This window comes from Panicum virgatum, chromosome 1N (assembly GCF_016808335.1).
Source record: "Panicum virgatum strain AP13 chromosome 1N, P.virgatum_v5, whole genome shotgun sequence".
NCBI lineage: Eukaryota > Viridiplantae > Streptophyta > Magnoliopsida > Poales > Poaceae > Panicum > Panicum virgatum.
This window is the reverse complement of record NC_053145.1, coordinates 2,835,626-2,860,269: the sequence shown is the minus strand read 5'-3', so window position 1 is coordinate 2,860,269 and position 24,644 is coordinate 2,835,626. Positions and strand designations below refer to the sequence as shown.

At 41.6% G+C, this 24,644-nt stretch overlaps 3 protein-coding genes and 1 long non-coding RNA gene across 5 annotated transcripts; 2 read left to right on the top strand and 2 right to left on the bottom strand.

Moving 5' to 3' along the window:
* Nucleotides 1-1,219: 1,219 nt before the first annotated feature.
* Nucleotides 1,220-9,661, bottom strand: LOC120654567. The gene is made up of 2 exons (XR_005667104.1): nt 1,955-9,661; nt 1,220-1,804 (listed from the first exon to the last, which is right to left on the bottom strand). It is a non-coding gene; the product is annotated as an uncharacterized LOC120654567 (long non-coding RNA).
* Nucleotides 1,364-13,899, top strand: LOC120654565 (microtubule-associated protein futsch-like). Of its 2 annotated transcripts, XM_039932132.1 has the most exons (8): nt 1,364-1,752; nt 3,323-8,152; nt 8,782-9,372; nt 9,474-9,710; nt 10,212-10,286; nt 10,742-11,107; nt 11,218-11,466; nt 11,545-13,899. In XM_039932132.1, the coding sequence occupies exons 1-8, from the start codon at nt 1,711-1,713 to the stop codon at nt 13,639-13,641; spliced, it is 8,487 nt and encodes a 2,828-aa protein (XP_039788066.1). In that variant the 5' UTR covers nt 1,364-1,710; the 3' UTR covers nt 13,642-13,899. The 2 variants fall into 2 exon arrangements, with proteins under 2 accessions (XP_039788066.1, XP_039788068.1); XM_039932134.1 differs by lacking the exon at nt 10,212-10,286.
* Nucleotides 13,900-15,021: 1,122 nt separating this feature from the next.
* Nucleotides 15,022-19,509, bottom strand: LOC120654566 (anthranilate phosphoribosyltransferase-like). Its single transcript, XM_039932135.1, has 11 exons — nt 19,097-19,509; nt 18,298-18,774; nt 18,065-18,210; nt 17,867-17,878; nt 17,658-17,741; nt 17,497-17,549; nt 17,197-17,278; nt 16,431-16,538; nt 16,074-16,197; nt 15,650-15,735; nt 15,022-15,530 (listed from the first exon to the last, which is right to left on the bottom strand). Exons 1-11 carry the CDS (start codon nt 19,461-19,463, stop codon nt 15,303-15,305), a joined length of 1,767 nt encoding a protein of 588 aa, XP_039788069.1. The 5' UTR covers nt 19,464-19,509; the 3' UTR covers nt 15,022-15,302.
* Nucleotides 19,510-20,256: 747 nt separating this feature from the next.
* LOC120654564 (probable ATP synthase 24 kDa subunit, mitochondrial) lies at nt 20,257-24,090 on the top strand. Its single transcript, XM_039932131.1, has 7 exons — nt 20,257-20,420; nt 21,162-21,261; nt 21,789-21,933; nt 22,306-22,416; nt 22,640-22,786; nt 23,409-23,531; nt 23,700-24,090. The coding sequence occupies exons 1-7, from the start codon at nt 20,382-20,384 to the stop codon at nt 23,761-23,763; spliced, it is 729 nt and encodes a 242-aa protein (XP_039788065.1). The 5' UTR covers nt 20,257-20,381; the 3' UTR covers nt 23,764-24,090.
* The last annotated feature ends 554 nt before the right edge of the window (nt 24,091-24,644 follow it).

Genomic DNA, 24,644 nt, shown 5'->3' with positions numbered 1-24,644 from the left:
GTTGGAGTTGCTCTAGACTTCGTGGTAAACCAGAATTACAGAACGATTATGTATGGCATTGGGAAAAAAACCTGTGTTGATTAACTCATTGCCATATGCTTATTGGTCTGAACTCTGAAAGGACCCTGATTGATGATATATTCCAAGGGGCAAAAGCTAACAGTTCCAGGGAAAAAAAAAACACCAGCCTCTGAAGGTTTTCCAAGCAGTGATAGAATCTACGTACGGTGCCGAGTCAGACCTGATAGCGGCACTAGGGCGGCTGGAAGCTTTGCCGATAAGGATTTGCCTAGACGAGAAACATGTCATCCTCCAATGGCGCCATGAGCTTCCTTCTTTCGGCGCAGCGATATACTAGGATAATAGCACAAGCGCTTAGCATTACCTGCCTCAGGTTTTCATAATTCGTAGCAGGTGATGCTTGTACCTGGCGGCGAGGCTTCTTTTTTCTGCTGGAAGAATTTGGACCACGTGAGATGGATCCAGCGTGGCGCTTGGGGCTGGCCAACTTGGTATTTTCTTGTCCAGAGCGGTTGAACATGTGGAATTCTTTTGCTGCAGATCACTGTCAGCAGCAGCCACTTGACTGAATTCAATATCCCGGGGCTTCTAATGCACCACTTTTCTCTGTCATTATGCTTCAGTAATATTCAGATATCAGTCCACAGTTAGCAACTTCAGAACCATAATTCTGAATGCTGGAATGGGTTAAGAGCTATTGATCATAAGCCACAACAATCACTTCATTTAAGATTCAGGACTCAAGGTGTATAAAGATTGACATATTAATAACATAATGTGCTGGCAGTCTGGCACATTAACTTGAAAGGAATCTTTTTCTTTTTTTTTTTGAAAAAAATGGAAGAACAGGACATAACACAGTAAGGACACCAAAGGCAAAGTTACTTTCATGCTGTTCTGCTTTTCACTTGATTTGATCTCAATAAACTTTCTATGGGTTGCAGAAACATCGACTTTAATCCATTGTTCCCTTGTGCTCCAAGTGCAATCTGAGGTAAGATGAACGCAGCAATTGAACAAATAGTTGAAAGTGACTAAAACATACAAGGGCAGCCTAACCAGTAGGAGAAAATTTGCACCATAAGGAACGTGTAAAACCAATCATTTTACCCAATACCGAAGCCAAGCAACAAAAAGAGCAGATAACAGTATTTTCACACCAAAACTTAAACTTTTCTTTCGAGCTGCACTCAGGAAAGAAAGAAAAAAGACAACGATATCAAGGATCCAAGGATGATACTCCCTGATCAATTATCGATCCAATAATGTCACACAGAAAAGGTTCTGTGGGTCCATCAATGCAAGAACACATACACACTGGTCCAGCCACCACAACCATGTGCCGCACGTACCAGTTGGCATTTTGGAACCTAATGCTGACTATCCATGTTCATTGAACAGCGGTTTCAGGAATAACTACTGTCGCTTAATCAAGATTACACTTAAGCAAGTGCTAACTCCCTGTCAAGAGCAGTGTCAGTCTGTCACTGCTTCCTAACCGCTGCTCAGCAATAGAAAACATATTGACAGGGGGGCAAAGGAAAGGTTGGTATAAAGACCACCAGCTTTTCGAGCGCCCACAAGCCTTTTTCAGGGAGAAGCCACTCCATCTTTCTTTTTTCCTTTTTTCCTTTCTTCTTCTTCTTCTTATTCTTCTTCTTCTTCTTCTCCTCATTCTGATCTGGAGCAATGGCGACCGAAGACGAAGCACGAGAAACAGCAGATGGGACGGTAAGAAATTGCTCCTCTTAACCTCTGCATCACTTTCCTTGCTTCTGTTTTCCTGCACGCACACATACTTTGTGTAGTTGTAGAGCTATGTAAAGAGCTTCATCAGCGCAGCTGTGTATCAGCTGTGTGTTGAGGAGCATGCTTCTATCAATTCAGTAGAATTCGGCCAGTTTGCAAAGAAACCGCTATGGTACAGTGGTACCTTATTTCTCGTTCCACAGTTGCTACATGTTAATCTCATTTCAGTGTCACGAAGGATTCTTCTTCATGTAGTAAACTCTGTAGAAATGGCACTGCACTCATTCCTTTCAGTTGTTAAACAAAGATCTTCAAAAGCAAAGAAGTTTCCTTAAAGAATGGAAGAAGTGAATGCCAATAAGAAGAATCATCATGTTCTCCTTGTTTATAACAAACTTGGTTAGATGTCTACCTTCAAATTTTGTTCATGTTCTTGATTTGATTAAGAAAAAGGTACATGTGAAATAGGTTAGTATTGTATTATATGGTTGAAGGATCAATGGATCAGAAAAATAACTCGGTGGAGAAGTAAATATAAGTTACAGTTTCATAGGCTATTACCTGTGGTAAGTATCACTGTGATATGCTCTTTTCTTCTCTTTTCATTACTTATATAGTAGTAAATATAATGGAATTACCTCAGTATCAACCTGGTACTGCTCTCCTGAATTGATAGATGGCATGTGAATTCGCCCAATATTGAGAAAATAATGTTAATCAATAGATTATATAAATTTTTCTTTCTTGAAGAAATATTCACATTTTCGGCTCCTACAGTTCAACATATCCAGATGGGACAATATTAACAATGAGGATAGGCAGTTTAACAGTTTGATCAACTGTTGTGACATGAATGATAGAACGACGAGGTTAGGTTAACATGCATAAGCAAAAACACTAATTTACACTGAGCGTCAACCGTCAACCAACCAGTGTGTTGATAAAAGATAGAGAGGCATGAAGTGAGAAAAAGTCTACTTAAAGCATGCCAAAACAGATAATCGCAGCACTAAAACACTTGATAGAAACATTCAGTATTTCTGACTCCTCCATGCAAGGCTGAGGAACAACTCAATCAGTTGGGATGCCCATGTGCAATATTGCCGTGGCAGAGTACCATTTGACAAGCAGTCAGGTTTGGTTGTTGACCACTTGTTGCAGTACTAGAACCATGAAATGGAAAATCATGCGTGCACTAACCTACATGTGCCATTTACTAGTAAAACAGTTGGCCAACGAGAAATGGCAACTGTCATGCAGGACAGTGTGCTTGCACTTTTGCAGTGCTGTAGTACACTCATGGCTGGATTTCCTTTTGAGTAAATTATGGCTGCAACTGAAAAAGTTAATGGATGGTGAATACAACTTATGTATGTTAACATTTCCTTTTCTCTTCCTACTTCTGCTTCATGACTATTATGGAAAATATAAAACCTAAAATACACTAACATTCATTATTTATGTTAGCCAAAAATATCTATTAATATAATGACTATCTGATGCTGCACGAAATGCACTGCTTAAATGCTGGATTTGTCAATACCTTGCTCAGGAAGTCCAAGTGGAAGCTGTGGATTTAGGATCAGCCCATTTTCAAGCACACCCGGAAGTCAAGCTTCCGACTATCATGGAGAGCAAGAACGTGGGAGAAATCATCAATTTAACTGAAGGAACGTTGAAGATTCCAGAGGATCAAGTTTTAGTAGAAGCACCCTCTGAAGTCGAACTTCCTCCAGAACATAACCTAAATGGCAAAGCATCTTCTCTGAATGGTCATGTGGACAAAGAAGAGAAGATTTCAAATGTGCAGACGCATGAAAACAATCAGGAAGAAGCAGAACTAGATGGGACAAGTGCCCATCAGAGCAATGGAATCAATAAAGAAGAGATGACTGATGGTTTAAGCCATGTAGAAAGCATAACAGAAGATAGCAGCCTTCGGAAGCATGAGAAAGATGAAGAACCTAGGGATGAGCAGCAAGATTCAGAAGGTGTTACAGTGGATGATGACTTGTTGCAGGAAGACACATTGAAAACTGACAGTTCTATTGAGCAAACAGATGATGATCAACATGATCAGAATCAGGAATCAGAAAAGACAAATGAGGACACACAACCATCAAGCATTGCAAACAATGCTGATGTTGAGGAAGCTGAGGCACCTACTGGTTTCCAAACTCTTGTGGAGCCACATCTGGATGGTTCTGGTTCTGTTCCAGGAACTATTGATGAAAAGATGGAAACAGAGGAACCAGCTAAGGCAGATGGTGTTATTCATCCTGACGACAAAGAGAGCTTTTCAGAAGATACATCTATTGCAGGACCCACAGAAGAGGTGGTCAATGTAGACCAACAGATTCAGCAATCTGATACGATGGATGCAGATGTAGTCCAGGAAGAGATGCTTAAATGTGAGGAAACCCATGTGCAGGAAGAGGTGCCTAAATCAGGTGCTCATGAGCCAACAACCAATGCTCAAGAAATGCTGAATAAAGAATCCGCTGAAGAAATTTGTGACCCAATGAATGAAAAAAATGAAGAAACTGTACACCAGAGCAACATGGAAGCTCCAAAGGAGACAAAGCCAGAGCTTGAAACTACAACGAGGGTGCCACCAGCAAATGTTCAAGTGCAGAACCATGAACCATCAGAACAAATAGAAGATGCTGAACCAGTTGATACTGAAACAGAGAATCAACAAAGCAGTGTTGCTTTTGAGGATGCAATTCTAGAAGATCAACCAAATTTAGGTGTTGCAATGGACAATGACACAGTGCCAGAGGACATAGTGAAAGCTGTTGAGCAAACAGATGATGGTCAGCAAGACCAGGATCTAGAACCAGAAAAGGCAACCGATGATACACAACCTGCAAGCATGGCAAACACTCCTGATGTTGGGGTTGCAGCTGAAGCACCTTCTGGAGTCCAAACTCCAGTGGAGCCCAATCTGGACAACTCTGATGCTGTTCCAGATTCTATAGATGGAATCAAAGAAACTGATGAACCAGCTAAAGCAGATGTCGTTCATCCTGACCACAAAGAGGGCTTTCCAGAAGATGCACCTATTGCAGAATCTACAGAAGAGGTGGTCAAAGTAGAAGATCAACAGAGCCAGCAAGCTGATGCAATGGATGCAGATGTGGTGAAGGAAGAGGTGCCTAAATCTGAACACGCAGATGAGCCTTCAACTGATGCACATGAAGTGCTGAATGAAGAATCTAATGAAGAAACTGATGGCTCGCTTAATGAAAAGACTGAAGAAACAGCACACCAAAGCAACATGGCGGCTCCTGAAAATGACACAACAGCAGGGGAGCCACCTGTAAATATTCAAGTGCAGAACCAGGAATCAGTAGAAGAAATAGAAGATACTGAAGCAGAAATGCAACAAAGCAGTGTTGCTTTTGAGGAGGCAATTCCAAAAGATCAATGTAATTTAGGCATTATGATGGATGGTGACACAGTGCAGGAAGACACACTGGAAGCTATTGAACAAACAGAAGATGATCAGCAAGACCATGAACCAGAAAAAGCGACTGAGAACACACAACCCTCAGGCATTCCTGATGTTGAGGTTGTAGCTGAAGCACGTTCTGGAGTCCAAACTCCTGCGGCGATCAATCTGGACAACTCTGACGCCGTTCCAGATGCTACAGATGGAAACACAGAAATAGATGAATCAGCAAAACCAGAAGGTGCTACGGCAACAAGTGAACTAAAAGTAACTGAAATAGAAGAACCTAAGGACAGTGAAGCCACTGAAGCTCAAGAAATTACGGAACACGACCATGTCAATGCTTCTAATGAACTTTCAGCAGAAGATGTTTCGACAGCAGATGAGCCATATAATGATGATATCCAGCCTACCCTTGGACAAGATTCGGTTGAAGTTAAGGAAACTGTTTTTACTTCAGAGGAGGCAACTGTGGAAGATAATGTAACAGTAGAAGAGCCAACATGTGATAGTCAAGAGGTAGATAATGCAGAATCAACACAAGAAACTAAGGGAAACACGCCTAAGAATATTGCTGAAGTCTCTGAGGTGGTGATTGTTGATGAGGCACAGACTGAGGATATTGCTGAAATGCATATGCGGGAGGTAGAACCAGAAGAAACAAAGGACACAGAACCTATTGATTCGAAGGAAGCTTCTGATCAGAGGAATGCTGTTTTATTCAATGATTTAACTCAAGAAGATACACTGGAAAGTGAGATGCAGCAGACAGGGTCAGCAATAGAAACCACTGAAACTGAAGCAGCTCCCCAGGAAAGCAATGACTGTGTTTCAGAGGAGCCTTCTCCAGAAGAACAAAAGATAGAAAGTGAAACAGATTGTGACACTCAGGAAGTAAGTGGTGACAAAGACATCATAACTGAAGGAATCTCTGGCCAAAGCAGCATGGTTTCTGCTGGGGAGCCGGCTCAAGAAAACGATGTCCCTGAAAGTGAGCCAACTGCTGATATTCAACCTGTGCAGGAGCTGGAACCAGAAGACGTAAAGAATACCGAACATGTGGAATTGAAGGAAACATCCCATGAAATGAATAGTACTATCTCTCAGACGCCAGCTGAAGAATATAATCCAGACATAATCGATCTGCATGAATCAGAAAGAGGACTGAGCAACATTGAAGCCACAGAAGCGGAAACCCAGCACCAAAGCGACGCTGCTCAATCAGAGGAGCCAGCACCAGAAGAAATAGCAAGTGAGCCACAAGTACTGGAACCAGAATCGGTCGAAGAAATGAGTGAAACTGAAGCCACCGAGCCTCCAAATGTTTCCCAGGGTAACCAAATCTCTACCTCTGGGGAGTTTGTCCCAGAAGAAATTGCAACAGAAGATACCACCACTGAACCAGATGTTGATCATCAACAACTCCAGGTTCAAGAATCAACCGATATCAAGGAAACTGAAGCTGATAAACCTGAAGGAATTGCTTCATCTTGCACTCTTTCTACTTCTGAGCAGTCCACTTCAGAAGACAATGGAACAGCAATAGAACCAAGATCTGACACTCAAGAAGAGAATTCAGAGCCAGCAGAAGTCACTGAGGGCGCTGAAAATGCAAAAAACAGCACTGCTCTTGCTGAGGCAGCAGCTCCAGAAGAACATGTAGAAACAGATGCAACTGCTGATACGTCACCAGTGCAGGAGCCAGAGATAGAAGAGACCAAGGATGCTGAACCGGCTGAAACAGAGGATATTATGACATCAAGGGACTTGCCATCAGAAAATATGGAAACCATAGGGACTGAAGCTGTCCCTCATGAGAGTCATGTTGAAAGTGCAAAAGAACTCACTGAAGATGATGCTGAGCCTGTTCTGGAGCTAGAATCAGTTGAAGACACGAAGTGCACTGACACAATGGAATATCCAGGAGAGCCCAATGGTTCTACTTCTGATGAGCCTACTCCAATAGAAGAAAATACAACAGTAACAAAGCCAGATTTTGACACAAAGCAAGTGCAGAATATGACATCTCAAGAAATCAAGAACAGTGAAGATGCGAAAACAGATGAATTCTCAGATCTCAGTAGCTTTCCTACTCCTGAAATGGCAGATCAAGAAAGTAATTTATCAAGGACTGAATCACCTACAGATGTCCAACAAGTGCAAGAACTGGGTTCAATGGAAGAAACCAGAGATATTAGATCTGTGGGAATTGAAGATCACCAAAAAGTTTCTACCCTTGAGCCAGTAGACGGTGAGCCCAATGTTGATGATCAGCAGCTGCACGCAGGAGTCAAAGAAAAAGAAGCAACGGAAACTGAAGAAGTTATCCGGCAAAATAATATTGGCAGTCATGTTGATGCAACTAAAGAAAGGAGTGAGCAGAGAAGTGACCCAGATTCTTATGTCCAACCAGCACAGCAGGTGGAATCATCCAGAGACGGTGAGATCAGTCATCTTGTAAAGGCAGAAGAAACCTCTGGGCAAGTCAACGCTGTCACCATTGAAGAAACACCTACAGAAGATAGTGTTGTGAGTGAAATTGAACCACCCGTTGATATTGAACAAGAACTGGTGGAAGAAATCAAGGGCATTGATGCCAATGAAGCTGAAGAAGAATTTATTACAAGCCAAGTTGATGCATTAGAAAAACCAGCTTTAGAAGGTAATATAGCATCAATAGAGCCAACTTCAAATATTGAGCAAGAGAATGAATTGGAAGTAACAAAAGAAATTGACGGCATTGAAGCCATCCATGATGAAGAGCCAGCAGAGAATGCTACTTTGGAGGACCCATCTCCAACAGATAATGAAACAACACCAGAAGGACATCCTGCAAAGTTGAATGAAGAAACTATTGGGAATGAAACTGATAATGTAATGTTGGTGCCTGGACTCAAAGATGAAATACAGACGTCATTGGAACTAAAGGTATCTGTATTTTATACATTAACCCCCTTAGGTGTAGGAAGTGCTTAACTTGTTTCGGAGTTCGATTTACTTGGAAACATGAGATTTGGTTTCTCATGAAGCATCACACAAGGTTTCCTTATATAAATATATGCACTGATTTGAAATACCATGATAAACCTAACATCACCACAGCATAAACAATAAGAGGCACATAAAAAATGTAGCCCACAATTTCGTAAGTACGTAAATACTTCAGCAGGAGCTTCCCCTGCTGTACAGTTTTTTTTTAAAAAGTACATAAATACTATCAGATCATACATTGATTACAGGTTTTTATCTTACATGAAGGCACCTGTCAAAAATAGATCAACTGTTAACCAGTTGCAGTCAAACTGTTTAGTTAAAGCAAAACAAAAAGTTTGAGAATCAGCATGCTCTATGCCAAAATCTGTGAGCTAAAAAGTAAATTGTAAAGTGATTGAATAGCAAAAGTATACCTATCAGTAGTCACACTGAGGAAAAACTGTGCCAAAAACCAAACTTAAAAATATATGAACAGAACTAAGTATTGCAGCCTGAATATTACACTACTAGTTCGAATTTGGGCATACCTTGCAAGACAACTGACAAGTGTATATTTTATTCAGGATGGTGCATGTGACTTGGGTGAAACTGTTTTAACAACTCAGGGAAGTGAGAATGTGACCGATGAAGATGCTGTTCAAAGTGCTGGTGATGATATACTAGAGACTTCAAACAGTATTGATCAAGTCAAAGAAGAGCAAAAGGATGAATGTGAACATAATTCAAGCGAAATGTCAGGTGCGCAGAATGAAGAGAACATAATTCATGTTCAAGATAGAGACATCAGTGTCGAACTTCTCACAAAAAGAGGCACTGATGAAGAAGCATCACATGCTTTATTTGAAAGTGATACCACAGAAGATGGTGAGCAAATTAGTGATCTTAACAGGCAACCAGATGATGTAGCACTTCAACTGCAATCATGTGAGCCAGATGCTTTATCCATTGGGAGACAAGATGAGGTTGTGCGAAAGGTTAACTTGGATCAAGAACAGAACGAAGATGAGCACATTCAAAGTCAGAAGGAAGAACTCCAGGTAGATGAACAGAAACATGATGACAAGGCGGGTGATTTCACCACAGAACCATTTGCGGAGCCCGAGGATATAAAAAATGGCACCACAAACAGAACAGAAGACACTGATGCATGTGAGGTAAATTTCTCTCTAGGACTCATTGGATGTGTTACCCTTGCAGGATTTTTTTTAATTAAAAACTCATAAAGAGTAAATTCCTAATCAATGCAATCTTGCAGGCTGAAGAAACAGAGGCAATTATTACTGAAATTCTCAAGCATGAAGAAGCCCCACATGTATACGAGGAATCCACCCCAAGCAGTATGGATATGAAGGTTGATTGCGTTAAGGGAACAGAAGATGTTGATGCTAAAAATGATAACAAAGATGAGGAGAGTGAAGAGAAGGATGATATATTAGCAAAAAATTCTACTGACGAACAGGATGAAATGACTGCTGAAATTACAAATGGAGAGGTCAGTTCAGAGTTTCCATCTATGAAGTGTGAGAAATTTAGATCCACATTCCTTTTTTTAATATATTGGAGTTGGATTCCCAAAGTTCAAATTGACTTTCTAGATTAGAAATGTAGACAAAATATAATGAAAGCTTGATAAAAAAATGAGTAAGAACCTTCCTTATTATTGGTCCATTAGCCATCTGTTGGTGTATATTGAGCCCATGTATAGAGGCCCATGTATAGGAACTATATATCCCACCCTTCTAGGGTTTGGAGGAATACAAGGCCATTATTCTCTCCTACACCATCGCGTCACCATCTTGAGAAAACAGCCAGAGACTACTCTTAGTGCATCAAGTTATTATGTGAGCTTGCTGTCAAGTAGAAGTAAAACTAACTAAGGAGTAAATATAAAAGAACAGCATATACAGAGACCAAAGAACAATGTAGTGGTTATTTGGCTAAAGCTTCTCATTACCCATATTAAAAACACTGCTGCGTTTTACTCATTGTGCAGCTTGGACCTGGTTTGGCATCCTCTGCTCAAGAAGCATCTGACCCGGCCCCTTCAAACGATGATATACTAGAGAATGTAAGATCTAATGGACTGAATATTCCCCAAAAAAAATTGATCAGACAATGCCAATGATGTTTTGAAAGACAATAAATGGTAGCTGTTCTAAACTCCAAAGGTGCATTATTATGGAGTCACTTTTCCTTTCTTTCTTAGTTTCTTTTTTAAGAAATATTAAGAGACTCCCATAAGAAAATTGTTAAGTGATAGGAACAATAAGTGGCATACATGTAAAAACAAAATGACAAGAAAACAAAGAGTGGGTTTTAGTTTTGCAGTCCATAGAAAAAAAAATTCTCTGCAACTTCAGTGGGTGTTCATCACTACACAGCTTTTTGTAGCTTCCAATGGTCAGATGGCTCTTAAATTAGGTCATTATGCATCTGCAGCAGTTCCAGAAACATCCATAGAAGTAATTTTTCGTTCAAATGACATCATAATAATCTGAGGAGCTATTATTTTTTGTTGTGCAGGATGCTGCAGCTGTTACTCAGAATATTGAATCAGGAGAGCATAGAGAGGATAAAGAATGTACGGGCAAGGTTAATGATGATGTCCACACTATTCGAGAATCAGAGAAAGAGATTGCAGATGAAATACATGATAACAAAGAAATTCGAAATGAAGACAATGCTATCCATCATGATGAATCCCAGATAAAACCTGAAGAGGAAGAGGCGTCAAAACCTGAAGACAACGCTAAAATAATCGATGGTAACGCAAGTATAAAGCCCAGAGAAATTGAAGAGACAGGAGAAAACAAGGGACTCGAATCTACTTCCAATCCTTTTGTAGAATCATCCATACAGAACAATGTTGAGCATGACTTACATCACAAGGTCAGTACTTATACCCTTAACATGTACTGCTCTTATACACCTCGAAATTCATTTTTATTGTCAAATCTTCTCTTAGTAAAATTTTATGTCATTTTTCTTCCCACAATCAGGTTGAAGATGAAAAGCTTTCAATGGCAGAGCAGAATGATGTAGATAATGAAGCCATGCAAGAAAAAGCTGATGAATCTGCCTCAGATATAAATCAAACGAAGCAATGTCAGGAAGGAATTAATACAGATGATGTTCAGCAACTTGAAATAGAAGAAAATTCATTTGATAAGATTGATGAAACTCTTTCACATGAGAAAACAGAGACAAGAATTACTGAAGTAAAACTTGGTGACAATATCACTGATAAGGTCAGTAAGTGAGAAGTGTCAATGAATATTGTAGTTTACATTCAGCATTACTAAGCTAATTTTCCATTTCTCATGTAGGCTAGTGGAGGCGATGGTGGACCATCTGATGAAAGTCTCGAAACCTTTAATGACACTGGAAGGGATCTTGATGTTTCATCTGTAATTACAGCATCAAAGGAAGAAAGCATGAATGAGAACATGGAAGACCATAAGCTTGCTCTTCCTGCACATACCGCACAGGATGAAAAGACCCCTGAACAGGTGCTCTGGTTAGAGAACGCAGAAAGAGAGATGCCTTCATCAGAGAAGCTCCTTCCCACTGAACCAGAAGGCAATCAAATTCCCAATGAAAGCAATGAAGAGGAGTTACAGGATAAGAATCAAATTCCCAATGAAAAGAATGAAGAGGACATGCAAGACACAGAAATTGGAGATGCCCAGAAAGATGTTGAACAAGATTTACCTTTTTCTCATTTTCTGATGAATCTAATATTGGGAAAAAATAATGCTGACGCAGATGAAAATTCAGAATCTGAGGCTGAAAGGAAGGAAGGAGAAACCACAGAAGGCGACAAGTGCGAGGTCATTTCTAAACAAGAAGAAAACATGGGGTCACTTTCCACAGAAAATAAGGTGGAAGACGATCTCACCTTTGAACAAGAAAAACATGATGTCAAATGCTCCGAAGAAACACAGGAAATGGTCAAAGAACAGATTAACAATCCTAAGCTGGACATGGAAATATCAACACAGACTGATGAGTTCAATAAGAACACTCGTGATTTGGAAATACCAGCATACCAAGGTACTACCCAAGACAAAATTTCCGGTGAACTGTTATCAGAAGAAGCAGCTAACCTTTCTACAAAAATGGAAACTAGAGATATTGAGATTTTGAACCTTGAGCTCGATGACAAAGTAGTTGATAATGTCTGTCAGGAAAACACAGAGGTTTCAAAAGAAATTGAAAATGGAAGCTTGAATAGCAACATAAATGATTTAACAAATACAGAGGCTTCTGAAGAGGATACTCTAGGGGAAGGACAAACAGGACTCTTGCATGACTCTTTACCTGAAGATAAAAATGCTGATGCAGTGTCCGAGCAAACACCCTTGTTGACAGAATCAGGTATGATTGATGCAAAAGATCTTTCATGTGACGCTGAGGCTGTCCAGAACCTTGCCTGTGAAAAAGAAGATGAGACCACTGAATCTTCCACCATGGAGGCCACAAGTATTCCTCATATTCAAATGGACTGTGAAGAAGTAGAGAAGAAAGAAGAGGAGCAGCATGCAAGCACGGACACAGACAAAGTTTCTGAAGAAGCTGTAGAAACTTCAAATGACAGTCCTCAGAAAAGCACAAGGTCTGAAGTAACACCTGATGAGCAGGCACCTCAAATAGCAGAACCAGTTAGCGACACTGAGAAGATTTTGGCTCATGAAAAGGAAATTTATGAAGGCTCAACATGCATGGATGAGAAAGAAAACTCTAACTTCTCAATAAAAGAAGTAGAAAACTTTCAAACATCATTTGAAATTCAGGCTGACGGTCCAAACATGCAGATCAACCAAGATAAGAAAGATGAAGTTGCTGACAACGAAACTGCAATGGGGCCAGAAAAACTAGAGGAATCTGAATTTCAGGAGCACCGGGAAACTGGTACTGAGCAAAAGTCTCCTAAAGCAAGTGATGAAGGGCATCACCAATTTTTGGTCGAAAAAGAGGACATGAACAAAGAACAGTTGGTGCCCGGAACAGTTGAAAGCCATGAGCAAACAGTGAGCATAAAATCCAATGAAGAGCAAGAACTGGTTGCCTCAAAGATCCAGGAACGTGATCTCAATGTGGTTTCACCCAGAGAAGCTTCTGAGCCTGAAGAAAACTTTGTGGACGTAACCAAGCCAGAATTCAACACAGATGAAGACCAAAGTCCAAAGGCTGATGCAGAAGAGAAGGCTTATAACGAGAAGATAAAGAACATAGAGGGAACTAAGAATTTCACTGATGAAGCAGAAGTGAAAACTGAAGCACCAGGAGCAACACAGAAGGCACATAAAAAACTCAGCCTATGGTCTGGCGTTGGTTCAAAGGTAAAGCACCAACTAGCAAAGGTGAAGAAAGCCATTGTACGTAAGCCTGGGAACACAAAACCAGACTCACCAAAGTCATAGAGCTGCATTCACCTTAGAACAACTATACTATTGTAATGTTTGTACTTTGTGAGCTATTTATTTGAGTGGTAGAATATTCGCTATGGGATAGGAGAAGATCCTCTTCACACCTATTGCGTTGAAACTCGTGTGATGTTACTTAAATACACTTGTAAATATGCCAGTGTGTGTAAATCTTTGAGGTAGAGTCAAGGACATGGACCTGGTGGATTGCTTGTATTCTTTATTGATATGCACATGCATTTTGTGGCCATGATACAGCATACTCTTCATTTTCCTCACAAAAAAAAATTAAAACATGTTCTGTCACTCTGTGTCTTACTCCTGTTTTGACCCTCTTCGGAAGTAAAATGCGGTATCACAACTCCAATCAGATCATGCTAGTGGAAACTAGAACTAAGCAATCAAGAAATGACAATCGAGTATTACATCTAGCAGTACTATAAGCCGGTTAAAATGTGGAGAAACACTATGGAAGCATGATAACAGGCTCCTCAAAGCAGACCAAGCGGCATTGGCTCATGCTGTTCAACGGATTCCCAAATATTGATGGGCGAAATTCAATCCATGGAGTGGGGAGATGAGATGTGGATACCTTGATGTGAAGACCGAACACGGGGCGGCTTTTCTATGTCGCTGCATCCGCACAGCGTTGCGGACGAAACCACCCGTCGCGCACTCCGCAGCATCCAGGGCCGCCTCGCCGTCCGCGCGCGCGTAACGCTATGCTCCGTCCCCCGCTCGAGATGAGACGGCGGCGGACCGGGCATGGGCCCACCGCTGAGGTGCACGAGCGTCAAGCAGAGGCGGCGATTTCGAGTTTCTCGGCGACACGGCTCCCCCGCCCTCCGCCGACACCACCCGCACGGCCGTCCCTTCCGCTCCCTTCTCGAGCTTGGCGGCGGCAGGAATGGCGGATGATGGAGACGACGCATTGAATGCGCGCGAAGAAGACCGAATCAAATTCATCAACCGGCGGCGGTGGTCCATCGTATTGTTTCAAAATATTTACACGCCTCTCGTGTTTCAATTTCAGTTCAGTGAAATATAGTAGAGGCTAGATTCGACATGTCATATTGTGCTTGGATGTTGCTCCGTATTCTCCTTCAACGACCGTGGTGAATTGATAATTGTTCGGCTTACAGGCTCCTGCATTGTTTCCATTATCTTCCCCTAGTTGCAATCCTTTTAAGTAAAAGTTTCCCTTTCCATTCATGTTACAAATGTACCCTAGTCACCGTCTCCAGGAATGAGGACGGTTGCATGATCTTGTAATCTCAGGTTTGAAGAAATGAAATTTGTTGATGTAGGCTTTCCCTACCCCCGTTGACTCTTGAAAAAAAGAACTCAACGAGGCTTAACGTAGAGTATTTACTTCACTATGGGTCTATGGCAGTATAATCTGGTATTTGATTTTGAAGAAAATTTGCACATGTCACACTTACACAACATCAACTTCACTCGGGGCAATACAGCAAAGCATCCTTGTGGCTACCCTTCTCAACAAGCTACTGTTTCATTTTGACCGACTTATTGACAGACCCTTCCAAGGGAATATTCATGCACTGGCTCGTGATATTGAGTGGCAAAGGCACTCAGGGAAGAAGGTATTCGGTCGTGACTTGGAAACCAAAATTGTACAGCCAGCACTAAGTCAAGACTCAAGATTGGGTCACTTTGTGCGAGATCTTTATGTAACTCATGAGCCTTCTCAGAGCTTTACCACTATCAATGGCTTCTCTCGCCCGGTCAAGCGCGGTGTTGATGTCCTCAGCTCCGCTGCAGCCCAGTAAGTGGTCAGCCATAGCTGCATTAAGAACTATTCGGTCATAGGCTGCTCCTTTCTCACCGCCAAGTGCGGCAAGACCCAGCTCCAAGTTCTTCAGGATCTGATTCAGTTAGGGGATTCAGTCAGAAGCATAAACCATGCTGGCAATTTCTGGGTGGGCCACATAGTATTGGCAAATATAATGTATAATGGCCTGGGGCAATGGGCAAAAAGGCTTACTGATCTATCAGTTCTTGGAGTTTCCGTGGATTCAAAACCAAGCTCCTGTGCATTCACAATGACCCTGAAACTCTCTCGAGCAATACCTGAAAGATAAGAGATATAAGCTCATCAGACTGAAAGCACTTCATAATAACCAATTCTCTTGTGCATTTCACTAGAAGCTACCTGGAGTAGAATTGTCTGTGCTTAGTTATTGATGCCATTAACAAAGCATACTGTTTCATATGAATGATGGCAAGGTAAAGGAGAATTCTGAGAACAATTCACATATCCCTAACATACATATCAGTAGCATAATTCCTTTTAGCATATGAGTGGTGATCTGTATCAGGAAAGTGTAAGCAAATGCCCTATAATTTCCAAGATATGCTCAGTGATCACTACAGTCAGTATAAAGTGGGAAAGGTATTCATTTCTATACCATCAGTCTCTGATGAATTTATGCTGTTTGGTGTCCGGAACCCTGAACAGTGGTTAACTGGAAGCCCTTTCGACGCATGAGCTGATCTTTCCTTTGTTGTCATTGATAGTGCACCTTCCTCCCCCTACATGAGAAATATATATTTGTCTTAGATTCTTGCTGGGGTAATAGTCAATAAATTTGAGATGACAAACGATTTCTTTTATGACAAAAAGACAAAGGGACTGAAACTGTATTAGCTGAAAAAAAGGTGAAGCTCTTATCCATGAGAAATCACACTCAAAATGATTTAATTTATTCAAAAAAAGAAAAATTAATGAGTCCTACAATAAAGGCACCACAATAGATCACACTTACCTTCACAACTAGTCCAGCATGAACAGTTCTCCTTCTCATAAGCATAAGCAATGGATCTTCATAGCCTTCGTGATAAAATCCTGCAATCATTGATTCTCTTCCCCGTGCCTGGCAACAAAAATAAGACCAATAAGCCATTTTCAAATGAAATAATTGAATCATGGACCAATATCTCGCTCTCCAGCACGTCCAAGAAAAAAAATCATGGATCAATACAAGGCCAAGCGGCTTTTACAATTCTTTTTGCAACAGAATAAACATGAAAAATGTCAAGTAATGCTATGACATTACTCATTCAACTGACAAAGAATGAATGAGCACTCCCAGAAAAATAGTAGGCAGTACAGATTATTTGCCTCGAAATTCTTCTGACACTAAAGTGTACTATTACAAGAAATAACTCATCTTGATTGCCAGTAAAAGTTGAAATTCTCATGAGATTTTTATCTAAAATAACCTATTGAATAAATATTTTGAAAACCAAAGCTACTAAACCGCCAGGCAACTTATTGTGAAAGGGTAACAGTATATTTTACTAAACCTTTACGTCAGTAGTTCATTGAATTTTTGTAAGCTATAAGCTTCCGATCAACTCTTTTAAGAATTAAGACCAGGTTTCAGTCAATACATGGTATTCATTATCCAAAACGGTAATACAAAATAAGCATAGTATCCTACAAACAATTGAACAATTTAATTACAGGCATGCTCTTGCGCTCTGTTATTTCAATAAAACATCACAGGTGGATGAGAAAGAGTAACCCACTCTCACAAATTGTTGGACTTTCTCGGAGGTAGCCAACGGTGGTCGTTTCTTAATATGCTCCCTGAGACCAATTATTGAATATCTGCAAGAATGCTGAGTTAAAAAGTGTCCCTTCATGCTGTATGAGTATATGACTTCATTTGAGCACGCATCCAAATGCAAATTGACAATTTTATTTTGATGAACATAAATGTTTCTTGCACTTTTAATAAGAAAAGCTGGTGATTCCATCTCTACAGGAATTTGAAGAAATGCCTTTGGTATCAGGATTATAGAGTTACTAAGGCAATGCCAACTTACAGTGGTGGGCAAGCTTCTTGAAGATTCAAGTATGCAAAACCAGCATTCTCATCCTAGAAAGCAACCAAAAAGTCGATATAATTAGAGCAGTTAGCTGTGAAATAAAGGAAATATACCGGGTTGCACAAAAAGTGGCAGAAGGCATAGAGCTGCTACCACACCTCCAACAGTGTCTTGGCCTGTGTTGGAGATAAGTGTATGTTTGCACCCATGAATTTAAGCATCTGTCCTTCTGTTATTCCACCCTGAAAACCTTGATCATTAAGCAATACAAATGGTTCTCGAAAAATAACCAACAGATAAGTTAAAAAACAACTAAAAACTCTTGCAGATGACTATTGCTTCAGGATATGTATAGTAGATTGCTGACCTTGGGTGGCATCTGTAAAAAGGTAGAGGGAATAGGGAAACACCGCACACCCTATCCGGGGGGGTGACCTCTCATTATATAGCCAATGTGGCTTGCAATACAAGAAGGTGTACATGCCCAACATGGGCCGCCCAATATGGGCTACACGCCCAATATGGGCCTCAAGTATACGCACACAGCTATACATTCTATCAGCATCCATTCAACACCATGAAGGAGGCAAGATTCACCATAGCAGGCTCTAACTGCTGCAACAAATAGAGTACTCCTAAAAAAGCGTGTATTCCCATCATATGGTTCACCGTAGTGTGTCAAGGACTTAACATCAGCAACTGGAGGAGGACCTGATAACAACCAATGTCAATGACACCATTGATTTCTCTATTGAGTTTAAAAACCCACTTGGTGTTACCTAATTTCTCTGAAGTTACCTAGTTCATCATCAAAGGCTAGACAATATGCTTTGAGTTCACGATCAGTTTCTCTATTCATCCGCTGTCCAATCAAAAATGCTGCTAGAAGCGCTTCACTAACCACTGTTGGACTTGAATTTGATCCAATTGGCAAAATATCCTTTAGTACACACTGAACCTCCTCATAACCTAAATGGCCACCAGCAAGCACTTCCCTCAATGCACCAACAAGTCTCATCTCTCCAGTTCCTTGACCGACATACCGAGGTCCTGTTAAACCATTTGCACCCATGATCGTTCCTTCAGGGTCTGCTATAAACTTCACCTCAGGAGGAAGAACTTGCACAAGGCGTGGCCAAAATATGCTCATGGCTCGCCATTCACCCTCACTCCATTGAGTGGCCTCCGGAAAAGAATTAGCTCTTATTGTCATGCCAGCAAAGAATGCACCCAGCTGTGCACTGGAGACTGGCTCCTCTTTGAGTTCTCCCATTGCTACAAAATTTACAAAGAAAATGCCAAGTAAGCTTCTTATTTAAGGCAAGGAAAATAAAGAAATTCACAGCAGCCCTATTGTCTGCAAGCACGCCAGTTAAATAAAAACTAGCCACTAGCCAGTCACAGAAAGTCCTGTCTTTTATGCAGATTTTAGGGTTTTCAAGACAAACAATGAGCACCAGGCTTGCATCAAGCTTCAAAATTCTAACCATACACAGTCAGACCTCCACCAAAATTAAGCGGCTAATTCATCAGCAAAATCAGCTCGTTCTCAAGCGGCCCGCGCCATTTCCAAGGAGGAAGAGCTGACTGAACTCACCGGAGCGGAGGATGGTATCGAGGACGCGCATGGCCTGCTCCTCCCCTAGCGGGCGCGTCTGCTCGGGCCCCGTGCACACCCGTCCCTGCGCCTCCAGCACCGTCGCGTTCGGCCGCGGCAGCCCCGCCGGCCGGTACGAGTCGGACACTGACGGGTTCCAACGCCCGCCCTCCTCCAGCACCGCCACGCCCGCCTCCTCCATCCACGACGGAGCCGCCGACGCCGCCACCGCCAGCCCGCGGCGGCATCTCCGCCCGCCGCCGACCAACGCCGCCGAGCTAAGCCGCCCCGCCGCCGGCGACGGCGAGACCCGGCTCCTCGCGCACAGGCTCGGGCCCGGCAGCGGCGGCCTCAGGAGCGAGTTCATGGTGGGGGCGAGCTGAAGTCACAGCAGAGGAGAGAGACGGAGACGACGACCCAAGCCAGGTCACCTTACCGGTGGGAACCGGCGGTCAAACCGGTCCGGTCCGGTTCTGATTTGGGCCGATTCCAAATCAGTTCAAATTCAAAATTCAAATTTGAATTTAAAAATAAAAAAATTTAAAAAATTTCTAAAATACTCCAAGGTGCGACGAATTTAATGGTGTCAAATTTTCTCAAAAAATTATTTGTTTAACATACTTTTCGAGTATTTAAAGTTAAAACAAAAAAGAAAAGAAAAAAATGAGACGGCCCATTAAGACCCACTTGGTAAACCGGTCAAATCGGCCGGTAAACCGATCTAACTGGCCGGTATACCGGTCTAAATCGGTTACCCATGCGATTTTAAATTTGGATTTGAATTCAAACCGGCCGGTAAACCGGTCTAACCGGTACGAACCGATTGAACTGAGTTTTTTGAATTCAAATTTGAATTTGACCGATTTCTACCGTAACCGGTCAAACCGGTCCGATTTGCTCCGGTTTGGGGTGTCCAGTTGGGAAAAAAAACCCTGGCCACGGCAGCCAAGCGACGGGAAGGAAGAACCGAGGCGGGCTGGACGGGCCCACTGGATGGGCTGGGCCCACAGCGCCCTTAGATTAGGGCCCATGCTCCCAGCGCACCCCGGGAGGCCGGGCCAGGACCTGCTGCGGATCAACGCGCGCTTTCAGATTCGTGCAAGGGTCGCGCGGGGCCCTGTCGGAACGGACGGCGGAGAGCAGCGGGGGAGCAGCCACAAAGCGCAGCGCTGGCGCCGCCCCCATTTCTCCTCTCTTCCCATCGCCATCTCTCCCCCTTTCGCTCTCGCTCGGAGATCGAAGAGAAGCGGAGGCTCCTGCCCTAGCGCTCGCCGCCTCACCAGCCATGGCGATGGCCGCTCGCCTCGTCTCGCGCTCCCGTCAGGTTCGTTCGCTTGCTCGCCGCCCCTCTGTGTCGCGTCGGGGGGGGGGACCCTAGTATTTTCTCGGTAGATCTGATCTGGCGCCGTCTGCATCGGTGTGCTTGCGCGGTTTGCGTGGTATGTGTTGGTCTCGTGTAGAATTTATCCGGGCCATCGATCGCAAATGGTGTTTGGTGTTCGAGCCCGACTTATCTTTACGGCTTCATAGTTTGTCGCATTGACTATACGAAGTGTGGCAGGATCTTCTAGATTATGAGGGGGAAATGTTTGAGGCTGTTCTCTAGATTGGGAATTGGAGGGGCAGAGTCGGGACGATGCAGTATCATGTTTACAACAGCTCCAGATCCATTCAGTCCGAATACAAATTTCCTTATGGACATTTTGGCAGATCGAACTTCACAGGGAAACCATTTCTGTATCAATAGAGGTGCTAGCTCTGGGCATTGCGGAACCCCGGACATAAATGTTCCTTGTCCATGGCTCCATGCAAATTGTGTTTTCATTTCTATTGCCTTTGAGCTCTGTATCTAGTATGCAGGTGTATGTTGTTATTGACATGGAGACAACGGACATACCAAGTATGAGACTACAGGAACCATTATTTTGTTATGTGAATGCGCCCATGGTTAATGTGATTTCAGTGTGGGGTTGTTTAGTATCAGCATATTCTGCTACGGTGCTTGACCTTCTATACTGCTTGCTATGTTTTGCGATACAAAGTTTATTTGGTGATGCTCTTGCAGTTATATTCAGCTCAAGCGGCTTTTGTGAATGGAGGTGCCACTCAAGCTCGTTCCTTCGCCAAGGTCACAGCTTCTGATCGTCCTCCTGTCAATGGGGATGGTAAGCTTCTGATATTTTTATTTTATGCGTTTTGAAGTTTGTTTGGAAAACAGCTTTGGTCATACTGTTTTGAAGTAATGTATATGCGCTTGAACACTAACACTTAACTCTTCATCTTGATCTCATGTTGCAAGATACTAGATTTTCATACCATGTCTTGTTGGTACTGTAATGTGTCCTGTTCCAGTATCAGAAGCAGTGTTTACACATGGTGTTATGATTTCGAATAGAGTATCATGAGAATTTGAAATTTTAAACTATATACCTATGGTGTTTGCCATGTTATTAAAGTATTCTGACTTGTCTAAGCTGTGTCTTTTAGTGATCAATTGTTCAATCTGTGCCTTGGCATGAAGATGCTGCACATTGTCATTTTGACTTTGTGTTGGATTTTGTTAAACTAAATTTATCTTGGACGTTTTTCTTTATTAATTATGTAGAAAACGAGACTGTTTTTTTATGTGTTGCACGTTTTTGAGAGTTGTCTAATTTTTTTAGTACTAACTTGACTCTTTGATGCTATCAAGATCTGCTGAAGGGCATATTCTTTGAGGTAAAGAAGAAGTTCGAGACAGCTCTTGGTGTCCTTAAAAAGGAAAAGATCACTATTGATCCAGATGACCCAGCAGCAGCTGCTCGTTATGCTGAAGTTATGAAGACTGTAAGGGAAAAGTAAGACAACTTGTGGCCATTACTTTTCACTGTACTTCCTTAGATTTTATCTTTGCTTTTTCCAAAATTTTCTGAATATGATGGGAGTTGGTAATGCTAGAATTCCTGTTAATTTGATTTATTAAGCAGTATAGCGCATAACCATGAGTATCAATAAAACGTAACACTTCACTTTTACGGGCTGTAATAGATTTTGCCATGCATGTTCTGTGACTTCTGTTGATGTTGTTTTGTCAATCTGTGTCAAATCAGTTTGAAATCACATTTGTGAATGGAATTGTATCCTCCACTGAGCAATCATTTTTTGATCCTCTATAGTTTTGTATAAGCTCATTAAATTTCACTAATTATGCTACCATTATGTAAATGCAGGGCGGGTCTTTTTTCTGATTCTCAAAGAATTAAATATACTATTGAGACATTTACCAACGGCATCCCTGATGCACGGACTTACCTGAACACTCTTCAGGAGATCAGAGTAAAGTACGTCCATTGCCATTATCAAATAATCTTCCTTTATTTCCTAAAGGTTGAATATAGCTGCTTGATTTCTTTGCGTAAATTCTTGCATGTTCTCATGTAAAATCTTACAGTGTATTTTCTTGTTATTTTCTTTTTCACCTGTATGTATATTTTGAAATCTATACAGGCCTCATACATCTTTGAAGATAGAGATGCTAGTGTCTCATTGTGTTCTGTGATACAGGAGTGGCCTTATAGATCATCTTGGTATTGAGCCTTTGATGATGGAAGCTGTTGAGAAGATCGAGAAGGACATTAAGAAGCCACTTTTGAGGAATGACAAGAAGAACATGGCCACCCTCATGGCAGAGTTTGACAAGATTAACAAAAAGTATGCCTCAATCCGTATTTCATCTCTAGCATATTTTCAGTTTGCAACTTTGTTAAATGAGTTGTTGAGATTTTCATGGCTTGCTCTCCCAAGGGATGCTTCTGTGATTATTAATGGTTATCGGAGGTTCTGTATTGTTTTCTTTTTGAGAGAAGGATCTGTATAGTCTCGATCAAATACTTGACCACAAGGCTTTTTATTACCTGAATAGCTTTCCTTTGACAGTTACTGAGACATTGCATGATATTTTAATCTCTTGCAAAGAATGCATAGATTGCAGGTTTGATCTGTCAGGACTGTCTGTTTTTGTATCAAAAAGATAACACTGATGATGGCATACATGGCCCACTTATTGGCATATCCAGATCAACTGTAGGGATTTCTGATCTAGTGCTTCTTTTGGATAGGCAGAGATTAAGCCTAATCCTGTCAGATTGGAAGAGAGAATGACTAATATCCCTGCCAATATGTAGTGATTAAATCTGGTCCCCCACCAGTGCAAAACAAACCTGTTCAAGAAACCATTTTGTTTGCATTTAACTGTGCTTCCTTTACATGTCCTGCCTTATTATAGTTAATGTCAATCTCATGTGTTCCTTTTCCTTGGTGAAACTTGAAATAGGCTTGGCATTCGGAAGGAGGACCTTCCCAAGATTGAGGAAGAGCTTGAATTGGAGATTGCCAAAAGTGAGCTGACAGAACTTAAGAAGGATTGCATTGAAGCGATGGAGACTCAACTAAAGAGGTGTGCCCCTTAAGTAATAGCACATTACTTGCATAGAAACCTAAAGAGGCAACTCTTTCCATAGTGTGGTTAATCTTACTAGACACTAAAGGTATACTATTTGTTGTGTGTGCATCTCTTATATTGCATGATTGATTAATACTCATGCTGTCACTCTCTCTTGACCAGGGAGGAGTTTAAAGATGAGGAGATGCCTGATGTCAAGACGTTGGACATCAGAAACTTCCTGTAGGCCTGATCGATGATAATTCTAGTGGCATTTTGAATTGCCCGGCCCACCCATGATTTTCTTTGGTTTTGGTTCCAAGTTGACCGGTGCTGTAAGCTACACCTCTGAATGCTGCTGCTCCCTTTTTTGTAATAAAAACTGCACCGTGGTACAAAGACATCAACCGTTGTATTGCTTCTTGCCTCTCCGCCGCTCTAGTGGCTACATCTACAATGAGATGTCCTTGTGTGATAGTACATGAACTGATTGTGATAGAGGCATTTAGGCAATGATACCTGTTGTTTAACCATTATTTTGATCTGTTTAATATCTCTTTAGAGATTGGTTGTCTTTGTTGTTGAGAGTAAAGATCCATTTTGGTTTTGTTCAGTTATTATTTCTTCAGCATGTTGTAACGAAACCATTTGGCCTTGGCTTGCGAGATAAGCAGCCTGTGTTTTGTCTGGGGGAATGATGCAGGAGTCGTCTTTTGTTACCACATGTGACTGAAATAGGCAGGGTCTGTAATAACCATGTTTGGGGTTCACAGAGGGCCCATCTTGATTAGGCCCAGTTAGTAGTTTGGCCTGAACGCCCGTCGGGCCTGACCTGGTTTTAAGTTTGAACACCATCTCTATTCGCTATTTGTTTTTACTAGCTCCGGCTCCAGTTGCTATTTGTTTCATACTGGTAACTTTTGGACGCAATGTTTACCATTCGTCTTATTAAAACTATGCAAGTATTTTTATTTCTTTTGTTGCGATGTTATCATTAAAGTTACTTTTATTTTTGCATATTTGCTAAAAACTTTTAAATAAGAATAGTCAAATGTCGTGACGACAAGTCAATGGTGTCAAACATTTACAACTTGTTTATTTAAAAAAACATTTACAACTGGAGGATTA

What these genes read in the sequence shown, in the direction of transcription:
- LOC120654564 (XM_039932131.1), top strand. Translation starts at nt 20,382, where the DNA reads ATGGCGATGGCCGCTCGCCTCGTCTCGCGCTCCCGTCAG. An exon ending in TCCTCCTGTCAATGGGGATG is followed by an intron (nt 21,262 to 21,788) that starts GTAAGCTTCTGA and finishes GATGCTATCAAG; the next exon opens with ATCTGCTGAAGGGCATATTC. An exon ending in TTTGACAAGATTAACAAAAA is followed by an intron (nt 22,787 to 23,408) that starts GTATGCCTCAAT and finishes AACTTGAAATAG; the next exon opens with GCTTGGCATTCGGAAGGAGG.
- LOC120654566 (XM_039932135.1), bottom strand. Translation starts at nt 19,463, where the DNA reads ATGAACTCGCTCCTGAGGCCGCCGCTGCCGGGCCCGAGCCTGTGCGCG. An exon ending in AGGCCAAGACACTGTTGGAG is followed by an intron (nt 17,550 to 17,657) that starts GTGTGGTAGCAG and finishes GTTGCTTTCTAG; the next exon opens with GATGAGAATGCTGGTTTTGC. An exon ending in ATGCTGGACTAGTTGTGAAG is followed by an intron (nt 16,198 to 16,430) that starts GTAAGTGTGATC and finishes TTTCTCATGTAG; the next exon opens with GGGGAGGAAGGTGCACTATC.
- LOC120654565 (XM_039932132.1), top strand. Translation starts at nt 1,711, where the DNA reads ATGGCGACCGAAGACGAAGCACGAGAAACAGCAGATGGGACG. An exon ending in GAGAAACAGCAGATGGGACG is followed by an intron (nt 1,753 to 3,322) that starts GTAAGAAATTGC and finishes TACCTTGCTCAG; the next exon opens with GAAGTCCAAGTGGAAGCTGT. An exon ending in CTGAAATTACAAATGGAGAG is followed by an intron (nt 9,711 to 10,211) that starts GTCAGTTCAGAG and finishes CTCATTGTGCAG; the next exon opens with CTTGGACCTGGTTTGGCATC.